Genomic DNA, 16,192 nt, shown 5'->3' with positions numbered 1-16,192 from the left:
ATTGGCCCTTAATGTTTACAAAAATGAACCCAGAGCAGTTATTCAGAAGTGTTCTGTAGGCACATTTCTAGTTGTATAGAATGATGGAGATTATAATGGTGGGTGTGGGAGAATTGCAGAATACAAGGCTATTTCACCAAATGTAACAGCTCTTTCCATTGCAAATCCCTCAACATTTAAACAACAGTCAGGAAGAATTGATGAGAGGATGCTTATCTTTAAGTGTCCCATTTAAAAAAAGAAACCCCATTAAAAATCATTTAACAGAATTTTTAGTTAAGCAAAATTTTCATTTAATTTATTTTATACTAGCCATTTTTATTTTTTGAATGGCCCCAGCATGCTTAAAGGGCTGTTGTCATGTGGTGTCAGCCCAAATCGTGTCTTGGCATCAAATGGCTGTAATCTCAGGGAAGTGGAGAATGTATTTTTGTTTCTAGATTTGTTTAAAAATCTGCTTGGTAACTGGAAAAGGCTACAACAAAAAATACAATATCTCTTGCTTTGTTAGTGCATTGATTTTGTGTAAATCTATGCTCTGGAACTCCCTGTGCTGTCTTGTGTCACAGTTAATCAACAAATATTCTTTCCAGAGCTGAGCACATTGCTTTTAATGTCATTGATGGAGCTGGTGCACCAACAGAGGAATAAAATAGAGCAATATTAGTTTTTATTCAGTGTTTAAAACACAGGATGTTGGGGAGACAATATCTGTTAGATGCTGATGCTTATATACTGAGGTGGTGCTGCAGGCACCATGTAAATATCTAAGGGGGTGCTTTTTGTTTTTGTTTGTTTGTGTTTCAAATGGAAAAGAACCACAGTTGAAGTCAGGGGATCATTTTTTGTTCATGTTTGGTGGATTATGTCAAATTAAGAGTAAAAATAACAAAATAATAAGAAAAGGAGTGCTTGCACCTGAGAAATTAGTTCATTTTTCCGGATGGCGGTATTAGCATTTGTCTTCATATTCAACTTGTGATATTACTATTGCTTGTTTGTCTAACTGTTCCTCCCTTTTTTTTTTTTTTTTTTTACAGAGTTCTAAAATAACACAGGGAGATTTTTACATAATGATTATTTAGGTGGGAGGTCAAATTTTATGTCTTGTAAACCTTTTAAATACTATTCTTGTATCACAGGGATTGGCAACCTTTGGCCTGCGGCCCACGAGGGTAAGCACCCTGGCGGGCGGGCCAGTTTGTTTACCTGCCGCATCTGCAGGTTCGGCCGATCGCAGCTCCCACTGGCCGCGGTTTGCCACTCCAGGCCAATGGGGTCTGCCGGAAGCGGCGCGGGCTGAGGGATATACTGGCCGCTGCTTCCCACTGCCCCCATTGGCCTGGAGCGGCGAACCGTGGCCAATGGGAGCCGCAATCGGCTGAATCTGCGGACGCGGCAGGTAAACAAACCGGCCCGGCCTGTCAGGGTGCTTACTCTGGGGGGCCACGTGCCAAAGGTTGCCGATCCCTGTTATATCACCTGCTGCTGCTAATCTTTTATTTGTAATAGGTCAGAATTACTGAATTTGGTAACATATTTAAAATGGTAAGAAACTCTGTCTCTTTTACAAAGCACCTATCACTGTACCGTCCAGGCACATTTAACGGCAACATTACTGAAGTGTTAAGTTAAACCATTTTTACACTATTACCATACATTCAGGAAAAGAAAAAAGCTTTTTGAATATACTGTGCTGCTGGCTAACTAATCAATTAGTTATCATTAGGAAAGCTATGTACAGGTTGCACCACTTTAAATCAATAGGTTTGTTTCTATAGTAAACTTAGTTTTTTCAGTTGTCATTTAATTGTCATCTTTCTAAAATGTGTATAAAAGTCTTCAGCCAAAATTCCCAAGATTGTTTTCACAAAATTTACTGAAAACTTTTTAGGGTCTCTGTGTATGTTTTGTTTTGCATGTATTATTTGTGGCTATTGGAAACTCTTTTCCTTCCCCCTTTTCCCACTTAAACCAAAATAAAAAAATTGGATAAACAGGCATGCTCCAGTTTGGATCTGACCTAGAGCTATGCAACAGGTTCTCAGATATGGGAATTTGTGTCCAAACACCCTTGTTCATCTTTTTACCCTTTTCTAGCACAAAGATTTGTAATACAACAGCTTCTTCCGACTCATAATGTCAGTTGCTTTCTGTTTTGGCATAGTTAGAACATTAGACAAATTACAGAGGGTTGATATTGTCATTGTTAACCCATTATTGAAATAGTGACTGTGATGCACTATGTGAGTGATCTATAGATTAACTACTCCTACTGCATTCATGCTCCCTATGTCACCAAACTACAGCAGGCAGACATATCTCACATTTCCATTAAAGCTGAACTAGTCCCAGTGGGCACTTTTTGGAGTGACTCAAATCAGGGAAAGCAAATGCTGAAGTGTGAAACAGTTCATTATTTTGAGCCCTGAAGGTGTTACTAACTCCATTCCAGAAAGTGACAAAGGATAACATTTTTCATTTTTGTTACAGGTGATAAATCCAATGGGATGGGATGCATTTGGGTTACCTGCAGAAAATGCTGCAATTGAACATGGGCTGCACCCAGCAAACTGGACACAAAGGTATTTTTTATCTACTTAGGTACTTATCAGATTCACAGTATAAATAATGAACTGTACAGTTGGTTAAATTTTAAAAGCTGAAGTATATCACTGTGATTTTATAAACTCAAGATGTGATCTACTCCAAATAGCAAGTTGTAGAAGACATATTAGCTGCATATTATAAATAGGGCCCTACCAAATTCACAGTCCATTTTGGTCAATTTCATAGTCATGGGATTTTAAAAATAGTAAATTTCATGATTTTACTTATTTAAATCTGAAATTTCATGGTGGTGTAATTGTAGGGGTCCTGACTCAAAAAAGGAGGTGTGTGTGTGTGTGTGGGGGGGGGGGGGGGGGTATTGCAAGGTTACTGTAGCGGGGATTGCAGTACTGCTACCCTTACTTCTGTGCTGCTGCCTTCGGAGCTGGGCAGCTGGAGAGCGGTGGCTGCTGGCCGGGAGCCCAGCTCTGAAGGCAGAGTCACCGCCAGCAGCAGCACAGAAGCAAGGATGGTATGGTATGATATTGATACCCTTGCTTCTGCATTGCTGTCTACAGGGCTGAGTCCTTAGTAAGCAGCTGCCGTTCTCCAGCCACCCAGCTCTGAAGGCAGCAGCGCAGGAGTAAGGGTGTCATGGTATGGTACTGCCTCGCTTACTTCTGCGCAGCTGCTGATGGGGCGCTGCCTTCATAGCTGGGTCCCTGGCCAACAGCCGCCGCTCTCCAGTCGCCTAGCTCTGAAGGCAGCATCAGCACCAGAAGCAGCGTAGAAATAAGGGTGGCATGGTATGGTATTGCCACCCTTACTTCTGCAGTGCTGCTAGCAGTGGCGTTGCCTTCAAAGCTGGGCACACAACCAGCAGCCGCCGCTCTCCAGCCACCAAGCCTGAAGGCAGTGTAGAAGTAAGGGTGACAAAACCACAACCCCCCTGCAACTCCCTTTTGGGTCAGGACCCCCAATTTGAGAAATGCTGGTCTCCCCCCTGAAATCTGTATAGTATAGGGTAAAAGCACACAAAAGACCAAATTTCACGGAGGGAGACCAGATTTCACGGTCAGTGACGCCTTTTTCATGGCCGTGAATTTGGTAGGGCCCTAACTATAAATGTGACATTTCCCAAACTCTGAAATCAGAGACAGGAATAAATACAAACCTGTTTATGCTGGAGAAAACTGTTAATGTAGAGTACATAACTGAGGGAGATGACTTCTCTGGCTGGATTTGCTGACATTTTCACTATTAAATTGGGGTTGGAAGATGATTGGTCCTTCGTTTGGGCCTGATCCTGGGAAGTGACAAGCACCTATATTTCCTCCTAAGTTCAATGGGAGTTATGAATGTTCAGAACCTCTCAAAATTGGGCTCTCCTTCTCCTATTACTTATTTGTTTGTTTTAATAATACTGAGTGGAACTTTCTCTGACTAAATAAACATTAATTTTTGTAGATGATATGTCTACAAATCTCCTATCTGCAATTATTTTGTTTACTACCTAGAGCAAACGTTTTGGCCCGAGGGCCACATCTGGGTGGGGAAATTGTATGCAGGGCCATGAATGTAGAGCTGGGGCTGGGGGCTGGTGTGCAGGAGGGAGTGCGGGGTGTGGGAGGGGATGCAGTGTGCAGGAAGGGGCTCAGGGCAAGGGGGTTGGGGTGCAGGAGGGGTGCGGAGTGTGGAAGGGGGCTCAGGGCAGGGGGTTGGGGTGCAGGAGGGGTGCGGCGGGTGGGGTTCAGGGCAGGGGGTTGGGGTGCAGAGTGTGGGACAGGGCTCAAGGCAGGGGGTTGAGGTGCAGGAGGGGTTCAGGGTGCGACAGGGGGCTCAGGGGAGAGGGTTGGGGTGCAGGAGGGTTTCTGGGTGCGGGCTCCAGCCCGGCACCACTTACCTGGAACGGCTCCGGCGTGGCAGCAGTGTGCACTGGGGCCAGGGCAGGCTCCCTGCCTGCCTTGGCCCTGCGCCGCTCCCGGAAGCGGCCGGCACCACGTCGCTGTGGCCCCTGGGGGAGAGCAGGGCAGAGGGCTTCACGTGCTGCCCTCGCCTGCGGGTACCTCCCCCAAAGCTCCTATTGGCCACAGTTCCCCATTCCTGGCCAATGAAAGCTGCAGGGGGAGGTGCTGCAGGCGAGGGCAGCGCACAGAGCCCTCTGCCCCCGCCCCCTCCCCAGGGGCTGCAGGGACGTAGTGCCGGCCGCTTCTGCGAGCAGCGCGGGGCCCACAGCGACATGGATGTGGCAGTCCCGCGGGCCGGATCCAAAGCCCTGATGGGCTGGATTCGGCCGTGGGCCATAGTTTGCCCACCCCTGACCTAGAGGGTGTGGCGGACTTGGCCATGTTTTCTTTTTCTACTTTGACCTATTCCCTTCTCTGAAAATGTCCTCTGCCCATACCTTTTCACATTCCTTGGTCAGATACTCAGATTGTTTGATTCCTTACCCACTAAAATATTAGAGGAGGCAGTGAAGTCTAATTGATTTTGTTAGAAATAACTAATACTATGCATTGGTAATTTATGCTATTTGCATTATATTTATTGCTTGCATTTTCTTTCTACATTGTCTAGAGTAGAATATAGAAGAAAACAAATTACCATCTAGTAAAACACTAGGAACTGGCTTTTGTTCTTTTTACTCTCCAGAGATGGAACAAAAGAAGGCCTTATACATAATGCTTGGCAGACAGTCAATTATGTACTACATAAAGATAGTTCAGAGGAAGTTATAGACTGCTGAACTCATAGAACCATTGCACATACACTTGGCTTTACTACATCTGCCCAGTGTGTCCCCTCTGGGCAAATGCATATATATTATTACCATAGATTACTTATTGTGTTATCTCTGAGGAAGCTGGGCAGTAAATTGGTGATAACCATCTTCTTCCCAACCCCTCCACTAAACCTACTGTAGCCTGAATACAAAACAAGTCTGTCTACGGTACTTATATGGCATCCATCATGGTAGTATCTGAGTACCCACAATGTTTAACGTACAACACCCCTGTTGAGGTAGGGAAGTTATTATTATCCCCATTTTACAGATGGGGGACTGAGGCACAAGGAGGCTAAGTAATTTGCCCAACATCACACAGGAAGTCTATGGTGGATCAGAGAATTGAACCTGGGCCTCTTCTATTTTTGCTGCCCTCTTATTTTTAGATGTCCCTCTTCCCTGATAACTCAGCCTGGGCAGTTTTTGTTTCTCTTTTCCTTTAAGAGTAAACTGCTAATGAAGCATTTTATATTTATGTAGTTGAGTTCATAAAACTCAGAAAAAAATACAATTAAGCCTCTCATAATAACATTAATTTGCCCACACTGTGTATACTATCTGTCTATACATTTAAAATAACTGCACATATTTGCATTTATTAGTTTAATGTGAGAGCCCTAGTATTGTTATGGAAGCCTTATCTTTAGCATTTCCTCGTTTATTTCCCCTTCCCCTTGATGTGTTAATAGTTTCTGTTAACAAAGTAGTCAATCCTGTAAATCTCTTTAATACTGAAAAATGTGTGCTATTAACTTGTTTAATATTTAAACACTCTAAGACTATTCTAACAAAACTGTTTTAAAACAAATTAACAATTAATTGTTGAAACTGCTTACAGTAATACACTGAAACTAAAACCATATTTGCATTTCCTATTGTTTTTATTTGTACTACATCATAAAACTACTAAATGTAAATAATTAAAAATGAACCTCAGTTAAGTTGTCTACTGTGTGTCTCTTTTCCTCCTTTAAAAAACACAACAAACTAAGGCCAGATCTACACTGGAAACTTTTGTATATAGGTCGGTTGTGGTGTAATTTTTTTAATGACATTTTTATACCAGCAAATGCCCTGGTATGGATGCAGTGGATGTCTCCCAAGTCCCAGGTGTGTACCCTAGCCACTGGACCATCCTTCTCTAACTAAACCGGAGTATTTCCTAACCAAAATAAAAAGTTAAACATTTCCAGAATGTTAATTCTTACCTTTAATTTCCATAGAAATGTAAACATTTATGACCATCCTATTATGTTCCACATTGTTATGCCATGTAGGAGGTGCATATTTGGGAATCCTCCATCACTTCCCTCTGCCAGGATTGGTGGAGAGCTGGTGTGCAGGCCTCCATGCATTGGAGGAGTGTACTGACCACCATCAAAGGGAAGATATTGTGGTAATTCTCTTCAGTGAAGAGACTTGAGAGCAAATAATGCCAATATTAGTTAAATTTTTGAAGAAATTCCTTTGCAGTTTCTTGCATGCTACTCCTAGTAAATGGGAGGAGCTGCCTGTAAATATCCACAATGCTACTGCGTTATCCACCTTCAAATCTCTCCTTAAAATGTGACTGCCATGATGCCTACAAATCACTCAGCAGTGGTAAGGCAATTGTTAAGAAGATGTCACAACACATTACACTTATCACTGTCGTCTCATTGTTACCTGGTGCTCCCTCTGTCTGTTTCTTGTATTCTCCTGATAGGTCTTGTCTTATATTTTGATTAAGAAATTTGGGGTAGGGACTATCTTATTGTAAGGTATGTGTACACTCTGTAGCACTATGAAGCTGGAGTCTCTATTTCTACTGCAATATATATACAAAATAATAATGGGAAAGCATGTTCTCCAAAACTAAAAGTTGTCCTCTTCTCTTCAGTTACACTCAAGGTAATGGCAAAAATCAGTGTGTAGTATAGATGGTCATTGAAGGTTGAACCAAAATGCACAGGAAGCCTTTAAAGTGGTCACATAAGAAGGATTTGCCTATTAGACGACTACTTCAGTTGGACTGCATATGTAGGATAATGATATTTAGCAGTTCTGTAGTGCCTTTGAGGGTCAAAGAGCTTTACAGGCATCTGATAAGAAATGTCTTACATAATCAACAATAGTTAGGAATATTCTTTAATACTCTTAATTGTTTCATATTTTTCTTTTTTGCAGTAATATTAAACACATGAGGGAGCAGCTTGATGCACTAGGTCTGTCTTTTAGCTGGGAACGGGTAAGCTTTTTTCTCTTTAAGAGTCTGTTTTGTTTATGTATGAAAATTATGCAAAATGGAATCTGTATCATTTTAGGTAAAATAGAAACTGTAATACGTAATCTGGGATGGTCACTGCTTCAAACTGTTACACAGCATAATTATACGTGAAACAAATTTGGAAAACTTAGTTGCCAAACTTTCCCCACTTTTGAGATACTCACTGACACCACTGTTTTCCACATAATGTGGGGGATGAAGGAAACACTCCTTTTCTTTTAGCATTCATCTCAGTTTTGCATTAGAATAATTTTTCCCTTTGCTTTTTTGCCTATCTACAGTAGAACTTCACAATGCCATAATTAAGGCATTGTATCAATAGTTTTTATAAGCCCAATGTTTGTGTGCCCTAAAATATTACCTGTAAGCAGAAATTTGTCATATTTGCACTCCCCCCCCCCCCTTTTCTGTGGTTGTGGTTATCAGAAAGTAAACAAAAAAGTTAAACTTTTTAAATAGAGACTGCTATCTAAATTTTTTTAACAATGTCTTCGGTTTATAAAGTAAAGAGTGCTAAGTGAAGTCCCTACTATGATATGGCACCGTGGAAGAGAAGGATAAAATAGCTAATACCTAAACTGGCTGTAAGTCCATGTATGGTAAGAAATTGTTATAAGGGGTATGTCTACACTACAGGATTACTCCGATTTTACAGAATTCGATTTTTGGCAACAGATTGTATAAAGTCGAGTGCATGTGGCCACAGCAAGCACATTAATTCGGCGGTGTGCGTCCATAGTACCGAGGCTAGCGTCAATTTCCGGAGTGTTGCACTGTGGGTAGCTATCCCATAGTTCCCACAGTCTCCCCCGCACATTGGAATTCTGGGTTGAGATCCCAATGCCTGATGGGCAAAAAACATTGTTGCGGGTGGTTCTGGGTACATGTCATCAGGCCCCCCTCTCCCTCCCTCCCTCCATGAAAGCAACGGCAGACAACCGTTTCACCCCTTTTTTCCTGGGTTACCTGTGCAGACGCCATACCATGGCAAGCGTGGAGCCCGCTCAGCTCAATGCAGCAGTCATGAACATTGTAAACACCTCGCGCATTATTGTGCAGTTTATGCTGAACCAGAACCTGCAAAACCAGGCAAGGAGGAGGCGGCGACGGCAGCGCGGTGATGAGAGTGATGAGGACATGGACACAGAATTCTCTCAAAGCATGGGCGCCGGCGCTTTGGAGATCATGGTATTAATGGGGCAGGTTCATGCCGTGGAACGCCGATTCTGGGCCTGGGAAACAAGCACAGACTGGTGGGACCGCATAGTGTTGCAGGTGTGGGACGATTCCCAGTGGCTGCGAAACTTTCGCATGCATAAGGGCACTTTTATGGAACTTTGTGACTTGCTTTCCCCTGCCCTGAAGCGCCAGAATACCAAGATGAGAGCAGCCCTCACAGTTGAGAAGCGAGTGGCGATAGCCCTGTGGAAGCTTGCAACGCCAGACAGCTACCGGTCAGTCGGGAATCAATTTGGTGTGGGCAAATCTACTATGGGGGCTGCTGTGATGCAAGTAGCCAAAGCAATCACTGAGCTGCTGCTACCAAAGGTAGTGACTCTGGGAAATGTGCAGGTCATAGTAGATCGCTTTGCTGCAATGGGATTCCCTAACTGTTGTGGGGCGATAGATGGAACCCATATCCCTATCTTGGCACCGGAGCACCAGGGCAGCCAGTACATAAACCGCAAGGGATACTTTTCAATGGTGCTGCAAGCACTGGTGGATCACAAGGGACATTTCACCAACATCAACGTGGGCTGGCCGGGAAGGGTTCATGACGCTCGCATCTTCAGGAACACTAATCTGTTTAAACGGCTGCAGCAAGGGACTTTCTTCCCGGACCAGAAAATAACCGTTGGGGATGTTGAAATGCCAATAGTTATTCTTGGGGACCCAGCCTACCCCTTAATGCCATGGCTCATGAAGCCATACACAGGCAGCCTGGACAGGAGTCAGGAGCTGTTCAACTACAGGCTGAGCAAGTGCAGAATGGTGGCAGAATGTGCATTTGGACGTTTAAAGGGTCGCTGGCACACTTTACTGACTCGCTCAGACCTCAGCCAAACCAATATTCCCATTGTTATTGCTGCTTGCTGTGTGCTCCATAATCTCTGTGAGAGTAAGGGGGAGATGTTTATGGCGGGGTGGGAGGTTGAGGCAAATCGCCTGGCTGCTGATTATACGCAGCCAGACACCAGGGTGGTTAGAAGAGCACACCAGGAAGCGCTGCACATGAGAGAAGCTTTGAAAACCAGTTTCATGAATGGCCAGGCTACGATGTGACAGTTCTGTTTGTTTCTCCTGGATGAAAACCCGCCCCCTTGATTGACTCATTCCCTGTAAGCCACCCATCCTCCCCTTTCGATCACAGCTTGCTTGCCAAGGAAATAAAGTCACTATCGTTTAAAAACCATGTATTCTTTATTAATTGATTATAAAAATAGGGAGAGAACTGACAAGGTAGCCCGGGTGGGGTGTGGGAGGAGGGAAGGAAAAGGCCACTTCAAAACTTGTTGAATGACAGCCTTCTGTTGCTTGGGCTGTCCACTAGGGTGGAGTGGCAGGGTGCACGGAGCCTCCTCCCCCGCATTCTTGGGCGTCTGAGTGAGGAGGCTATGGAACTTGGGGAGGGAGGAGGGCGGTTAAACAGGGGCTGCAGCGGCACTCTGTGATCCTGCTGCCGTTCCTGAAGCTCCACCAGACGCCGGAGCATGTCCGTTTGATCCCGGAATAACCCCAGCATTGCATCCTGCCTCCTCTGATCTTCCTGCCGCCATCTCTCATCTCGAGTGTCCCTCCTGTCCTCACGTTCATCCCTCCTGTCCTCACGTTCATTGGCCGCTTTCCTGTACTGTGATACTGTGTCCTTCCACTCATTCAGATGAGCTCTTTCATTGCGGGTCGACTGCATGATCTCAGAGAACATTTCATCTCGCGTGTGTTTTTTTCGCCGCCTTATCTGAAAAATTTGCAGCTGCGGGAGGGAAAAAAGGGAGAGAAGTATTTTAAAAGATACTGTAATGGTCCGGTGCGGGGGTCGTGCCCTATCAGGGGCCGTCGGGAGCCAGGCCGCCTCACTACACGGCCTGGATCAGTCTTCGGGTCCCGTAGGTCTTGGGGTTCCGCCCCTCAGGCAGGGCTAAACAAAAGGCACCCTGCCGCTGCAAGAAGCTCCAGCCCTGTCAGGGCTGGGCAGCAAACCAGTCCTAAGCTCTGGTTCTTGCAGCCGGAACTGAGCACTTAGCAAAGTCCAATAAGCCCAGCCGCTAGCTCAAGGCGGGGCAATACACAAGGGTCCTGGGGCTCAGACCCTTCTCACAGGCTGAGCGCCAATAACGCTAATAGCTAAGCCCCGGCCCTCAATCAGGGCGGGGCACCTAACACTTAGGGTTAGTGTTTAGGGCGCCAGTCCTTGCCTCAGGAGTTGGGCAAGAACACTAGTCTCTGAGCTCAGGTCCTTACCTCAGGAGCTGAGCGGTAATAACGCAATCAGAGGAGCCCAGGCCCTTAGCCCGGGCGGCAATAAACCAGGGTCAAGGGGCTCAGGTCCTTGCAGCAGGAGCTGAGCACTTAGCAAAGTCAAGACGCCCAAGCCCTTAGTCAGGGCGGGGCGACAAACAACAGTTCGAGGGGGCTCAGGTCCTTGTAGCGGGAGCTGAGCACAAACAAAGTCAGGTGGCCCAGGCCCTTAGTCAGGGCGGGGCAACAAACAATAGTTCAAGCGGGCTCAGGTCCTTGCAGCAGGAGCTGAGCAATACCAAAGTCAGGGAGCCCAGGCCCTTAGGCAGGGCGGGGCAACAATCAATAGTTCCAGGGGAGGTTCAGGTCCCTGCAGCAGGAGCTGAGCAATAACAAAGTTAGGACGCCCAAGCCCTTAGTCAGGGCGGGGCAGCAAACAATAGTTCTTCTTCGAGTGCTTGCTCATATCCATTCCAGTTAGGTGTGCGCGCGCCGCGTGCACGATCGTCGGAAGATTTTTGCCCTAGCAACCCCGGTGGGTCGGCTGTGGAGCCCCCTGGAGTGGCGCCGTTATGGCGCTGGATATATACCCCAGCCGACCCAGCGCCCCCTCAGTTCCTTCTTACCGCCCCTGACGGTCGTTGGAACTGTGGAGCGCGGCATAGCTGATCTCCACTCTCCCTAGCTTTCTCATTTTCATTAGTGTAGATAGTTGTATATAGTTGTTATAGTTCTTTAGATAGTTAATTGTTAGTTTTTGTTTAGTTGTAATTCGTTAGCGGGGGTTTAGGGGGTTGTCTCCCCCCTTTTCCCCCCGGCGCACAGCCGGGCTCATGCCCAAGGCTCCTGGCTTTAAGCCGTGCGCGTCCTGGGGGAAGCACATGCCAACAAGCGACCCGCATAGCTCCTGCTTGAAGTGCCTTGGGGAGGCCCATCCCGCAGATAAGTGCCCTATCTGCAAGGCCTTCAAGCCGAGGACGAGGAAGGAGCGAGATTTCAGGCTCCGACAGCTCCTGATGGAGGCGGCTCTGAGTCCGGGCCCTCCTTCGGTGCGCAGCGTCCCGGCACCGAGCACTTCGGTGCACAGCACCCCGGCACCGAGCGCCTCCGTGCGCAGCGCCCCGGCGGCTCCGACCGGTGCGACGGATAAACCACGGCACCGACCGACGTTGGCACCGCGCCCGCCTCAGGGGCCTCGGCGCCGATCGCTGTCTCCGGGCCACAAGAAGGTCCGCAAGACCCAGGACAAGGCTGCGCCGAAGACGCCGGCTCCCTCGGTGCCGGGGGTAGAGCCGCATCCGCCGTTGGACCGCCCACAACAGGCAGCCCCACCGTTGACTCCGGCACCGAGGCCGTCGAGTCCGGTGCGGACTGTTTCCCCACCTAGGCTGGTGGTGGAACCTTGTCTCCCGTCCACCCCGGAGACATTTGCAACGGCACGGGACCTGATTGCCTTCACCGAACCGGGGCCGTCACACCTCCCGGCACCGGCTGCTCCGCGACAGCTGCAGTCCAGGGGCAAGCCTGCCCTGCTGCGCCCGCCATCTCCAGCTCCAGACTTGCGGCACCGTTCGAGGTCCAGGAGCACGTCCCGACGCCGCTCGGAGTCCCGGCGCCGAATGTCATCTCGGCACCGGTCGTACTCGCGGCACCGATCACCTTCACGACGCCGTTCCAGATCCCGGCACCGTCGTGACGACCGGCACCGCTCGGGCTCAAGGCGGAGCTCCCGGCACCGGTATGAGCGCCGCTCGGGCTCGAGAGGCTGCTCCCGGTACCGGGCCTCCTCGAGATCTTCGTCCCGCTCCAGATCGGGCTCTCGGCACCGAAGAGACTACCGGCACCGATCCCGATCTAGATCTCGGCACCGTTCCCCGGCACCGGGCAGGGACAGATCGCCCTACGACTGGCACCGATCGGCATCGTACCATCCGGTGCCGGTGTCAGTGCGCTCGGCACCGCCGTGGCCATCGAGGTCGGCGTCCCGTTCCTCGGAGGCGGAGGCCACCCACCTGCAGGAGACAGCGGAGGACCCTACGCAAGCTCCTGCGCATTGGTCCTTCTGGACGCCGTGGGCCTACCATCAGGCGCAAGGCGCCCCTCCTTCTGCGTCCCGCTCGGCACGCTCCGAGCCCAGGGTCCCGGAGGCCACCATCTCCCGCCCCCCACCAGGTGGTATGGAGGCGCCGGTGCCCACTCCGGTGGAGGCCCTGGTCCCAGGGGCTGCTGATGTTCACCTACAGGAGCACCTGGAGCAGGAACCACCCTTGGACCCCTTGCCACCGGGGGGATCCTCCTCCTCCTCCCCCGATGAGGCGGTAGCGGGCACATCCGCCATGGGTCCGCCTCCTATTGACCTGCGGGCGCACCAGGACCTCTTGCGAAGGGTGGCGCGCAATATGGACCTCCAAATGGAGGAGATTGTGGAGGTTCATGACCCCATTGTAAATATCCTGTCAGCGGACGCTCCCTCTCGCGTGGCGTTACCGTTGATCCCGACTATTCAAGCCAATGCCACCACCATCTGGCAAACCCCGGCCTCGATTCCACCCACGGCCAGAGGAGTGGAGCGGAAGTACTTTGTCCCCTCCAAAGACCATGAATATCTTTATACCCATCCTCAGCCGTGCTCACTGGTGGTATCATCGGTGAATGCACGGGAGCGCCATGGCCAGCAGGCCGCTGCGCCCAAGTCGAAGCACGCTAAGCGCTTCGACTTGTTCGGACGCAAGGTCTACTCTGCGGGGGGGCTCCAACTCCGAGCGGCCAACCAGCAGGCGCTCCTGAGCCGCTACTCCTTCAACTCCTGGTCCTCGATGGGGAAATTCAAGGAGCTGGTTCCCCAGGAATCGAGGGAGGAGTTTGGGGCTTTGGTAGAGGAGGGTATGCGGGTAGCGCGCACCTCCTTACAAGCCTCGCTTGATATTGCGGACTCGGCAGCTAGGACCCTGGCTTCGGGGATAGCCATGCGGCGACTCTCCTGGCTCCAGGTGTCTGGCTTGCCACCAGAGCTGCAGCAGACGCTACAAGATCTGCCGTTTGAGGGCCAGGGACTCTTTTCAGAGAAGACTGACGCGAGGCTCCAAAACCTCAAGGACTCGCGGACAATGATGCGCTCCCTGGGGATGCATGTCCCGGGGCCTCAGCGCAGACCCTTCCGGCCGCCGCCACAGAGATTTTACCCTCCCCCGCCTCGTCCTAGACAGGACTTTGCCAGGCGGCGGAGTCGAGGAGGCAGGCGGAGGTCGACCGGCCCTCAACCTGGTCAAAACCAGGGACAGCCTAGGCCACCTTCAGGGCCTAGGCAAAACTTTTGAAGGTGCGGTCGAGGACGGCACCTCGGCCTGTATCCAGGATCCGACTCCCCCCTTCCGGGATCGCCTCTCCCGCTTCCACCGTGCTTGGTCCCGTATAACCTCGGACCGCTGGGTCCTTCGCACGGTGGAGAGGGGATACGCCCTCCAATTTTCCTCGCCCCCCCCCCTCCCACTCCCCCTCCCCGTCCCTCTTCAGGGACCCCTCTCACGAGCAACTCCTTACACAGGAGGTTTTTGGGCTCCTCACTTTGGGGGCCATAGAGGAGGTTCCATCGGAGCTAAGGGGCAGGGGGTTTTACTCCCGCTACTTCCTGATCCCCAAGTCAAAAGGGGGTCTACGGCCCATCTTAGACTTGCGCGGACTCAACAAATTCATAGTAAAGTTGAAGTTCCGCATGGTTTCATTGGGGACCATCATCCCTTCACTGGATCCTGGAGACTGGTTCGCCGCCCTCGACATGAAGGACGCTTATTTTCACATAGCGATCTATCCGCCTCACAGGCGCTTCCTGCGATTTGTAGTAGGCGCAATGCACTACCAATTTGCAGTCCTTCCCTTCGGCTTGTCTTCGGCTCCCAGAGTGTTCACAAAGTGTCTGGCAGTCGTCGCGGCCTTCCTTCGTCGACAAGGGATACAGCTGTTCCCGTACTTGGACGACTGGCTGGTACGCGGCCGCACCAGGGACCAAGTGCAGGCTCATGTCCGCATGGTGACACACACTTTCCACGAGTTGGGCATTCTACTCAACAGAGAAAAGTCCACCCTGGTACCAACTCAGAGGATAGAGTTTATCGGAGCAGTCCTGGACTCCAGACGCGCCCAAGCCATCCTCCCCGACAGCCGCTTTCAGACCATCCTAAGCGTCATTCAAGGACTCAGGACTTTTCCAATCACCACCTTAAGAACTTGCCTTGCCCTATTGGGCCACATGGCCTCGTGCACGTACGTAACCAGGCACGCCAGGCTACGACTTCGCCCACTGCAGGCTTGGCTGTCATTGGTCTACCGTCCTCATCGAGACGACCTGAATATGGTGGTCACGGTTCCGGCCTCGATCCGGGCCTCCCTCACCTGGTGGACGGATCGTACGGTGGTCTGTGCAGGAGTACCCTTTCACGACCCACAACCCTCCTTCCACCTAGTCACGGATGCTTCATCTCTAGGATGGGGCGCTCACCTCGGAGAGCACCATACCCAGGGCCTCTGGTCCGTGGCCCAACTAGCCCTCCACATCAACGTCAGAGAGCTGATGGCGGTGCGCCTAGCTTGCCAGGCGTTCCTCAACTTCCTACAGGGCCGTTGCGTGTTGGTTCTCACCGACAACACCACGGCAATGTTCTACATCAACAAGCAAGGCGGAGCCCACTCATCGCTCCTATGTCAAGAGGCCATTCGCCTGTGGGACTTCTGCATCGCCCACTCGATACATCTTACGGCATCGTTCCTTCCTGGAGTCCAGAATACGCTGGCGGACCGTCTCAGCAGGTCCTTCCAGACACACGAGTGGTCAATTCGCCCGGACGTCATCTATTCCGTCTTCCAGAGGTGGGGATTTCCCCAGGTCGACCTCTTCGCATCTCGGGCCAACAGGAAGTGCCAGGTATTCTGCTCCCTGCACGGACGAGCCCCGGGCTCTCGGTCAGACGCCTTCCTTCTAACATGGAAGGACCACCTGTTCTACGCCTTCCCTCCATTTCCGCTGGTCCACAGGGTTCTGCTCAAGATCCGCAGGGATCATGCACGGGTGATTCTAGTCGCCCCCACCTGGCCGAGGCAACACTGGTACTCCACACTGCTGGATCTTTCAGTACGAA

At 50.0% G+C, this 16,192-nt stretch overlaps 1 protein-coding gene across 1 annotated transcript in view; it reads left to right on the top strand.

Annotated features, from left to right (window-relative positions):
• LOC113405142 (probable leucine--tRNA ligase, mitochondrial) overlaps positions 1 to 16,192 on the top strand; it is a 119,307-nt gene that overhangs the window by 18,606 nt on the left and 84,509 nt on the right. The window contains exons 4-5 of the mRNA XM_026646042.1: positions 2,494 to 2,585; positions 7,502 to 7,562. Coding sequence (XP_026501827.1) covers positions 2,494 to 2,585; positions 7,502 to 7,562 — 153 coding nt within the window. The remainder of the gene's footprint in view (positions 1 to 2,493; positions 2,586 to 7,501; positions 7,563 to 16,192) is intronic.

The sequence above is a fragment of the Terrapene carolina genome, unplaced genomic scaffold (assembly GCF_002925995.2).
Source record: "Terrapene carolina triunguis isolate 2854851 unplaced genomic scaffold, T_m_triunguis-2.0 Scaffold34021, whole genome shotgun sequence".
Lineage (NCBI taxonomy): Eukaryota > Metazoa > Chordata > Testudines > Emydidae > Terrapene > Terrapene triunguis.
The sequence above is the reverse complement of the archived record's forward strand: the minus strand, read 5'-3'. Positions and strand labels throughout refer to the sequence as shown.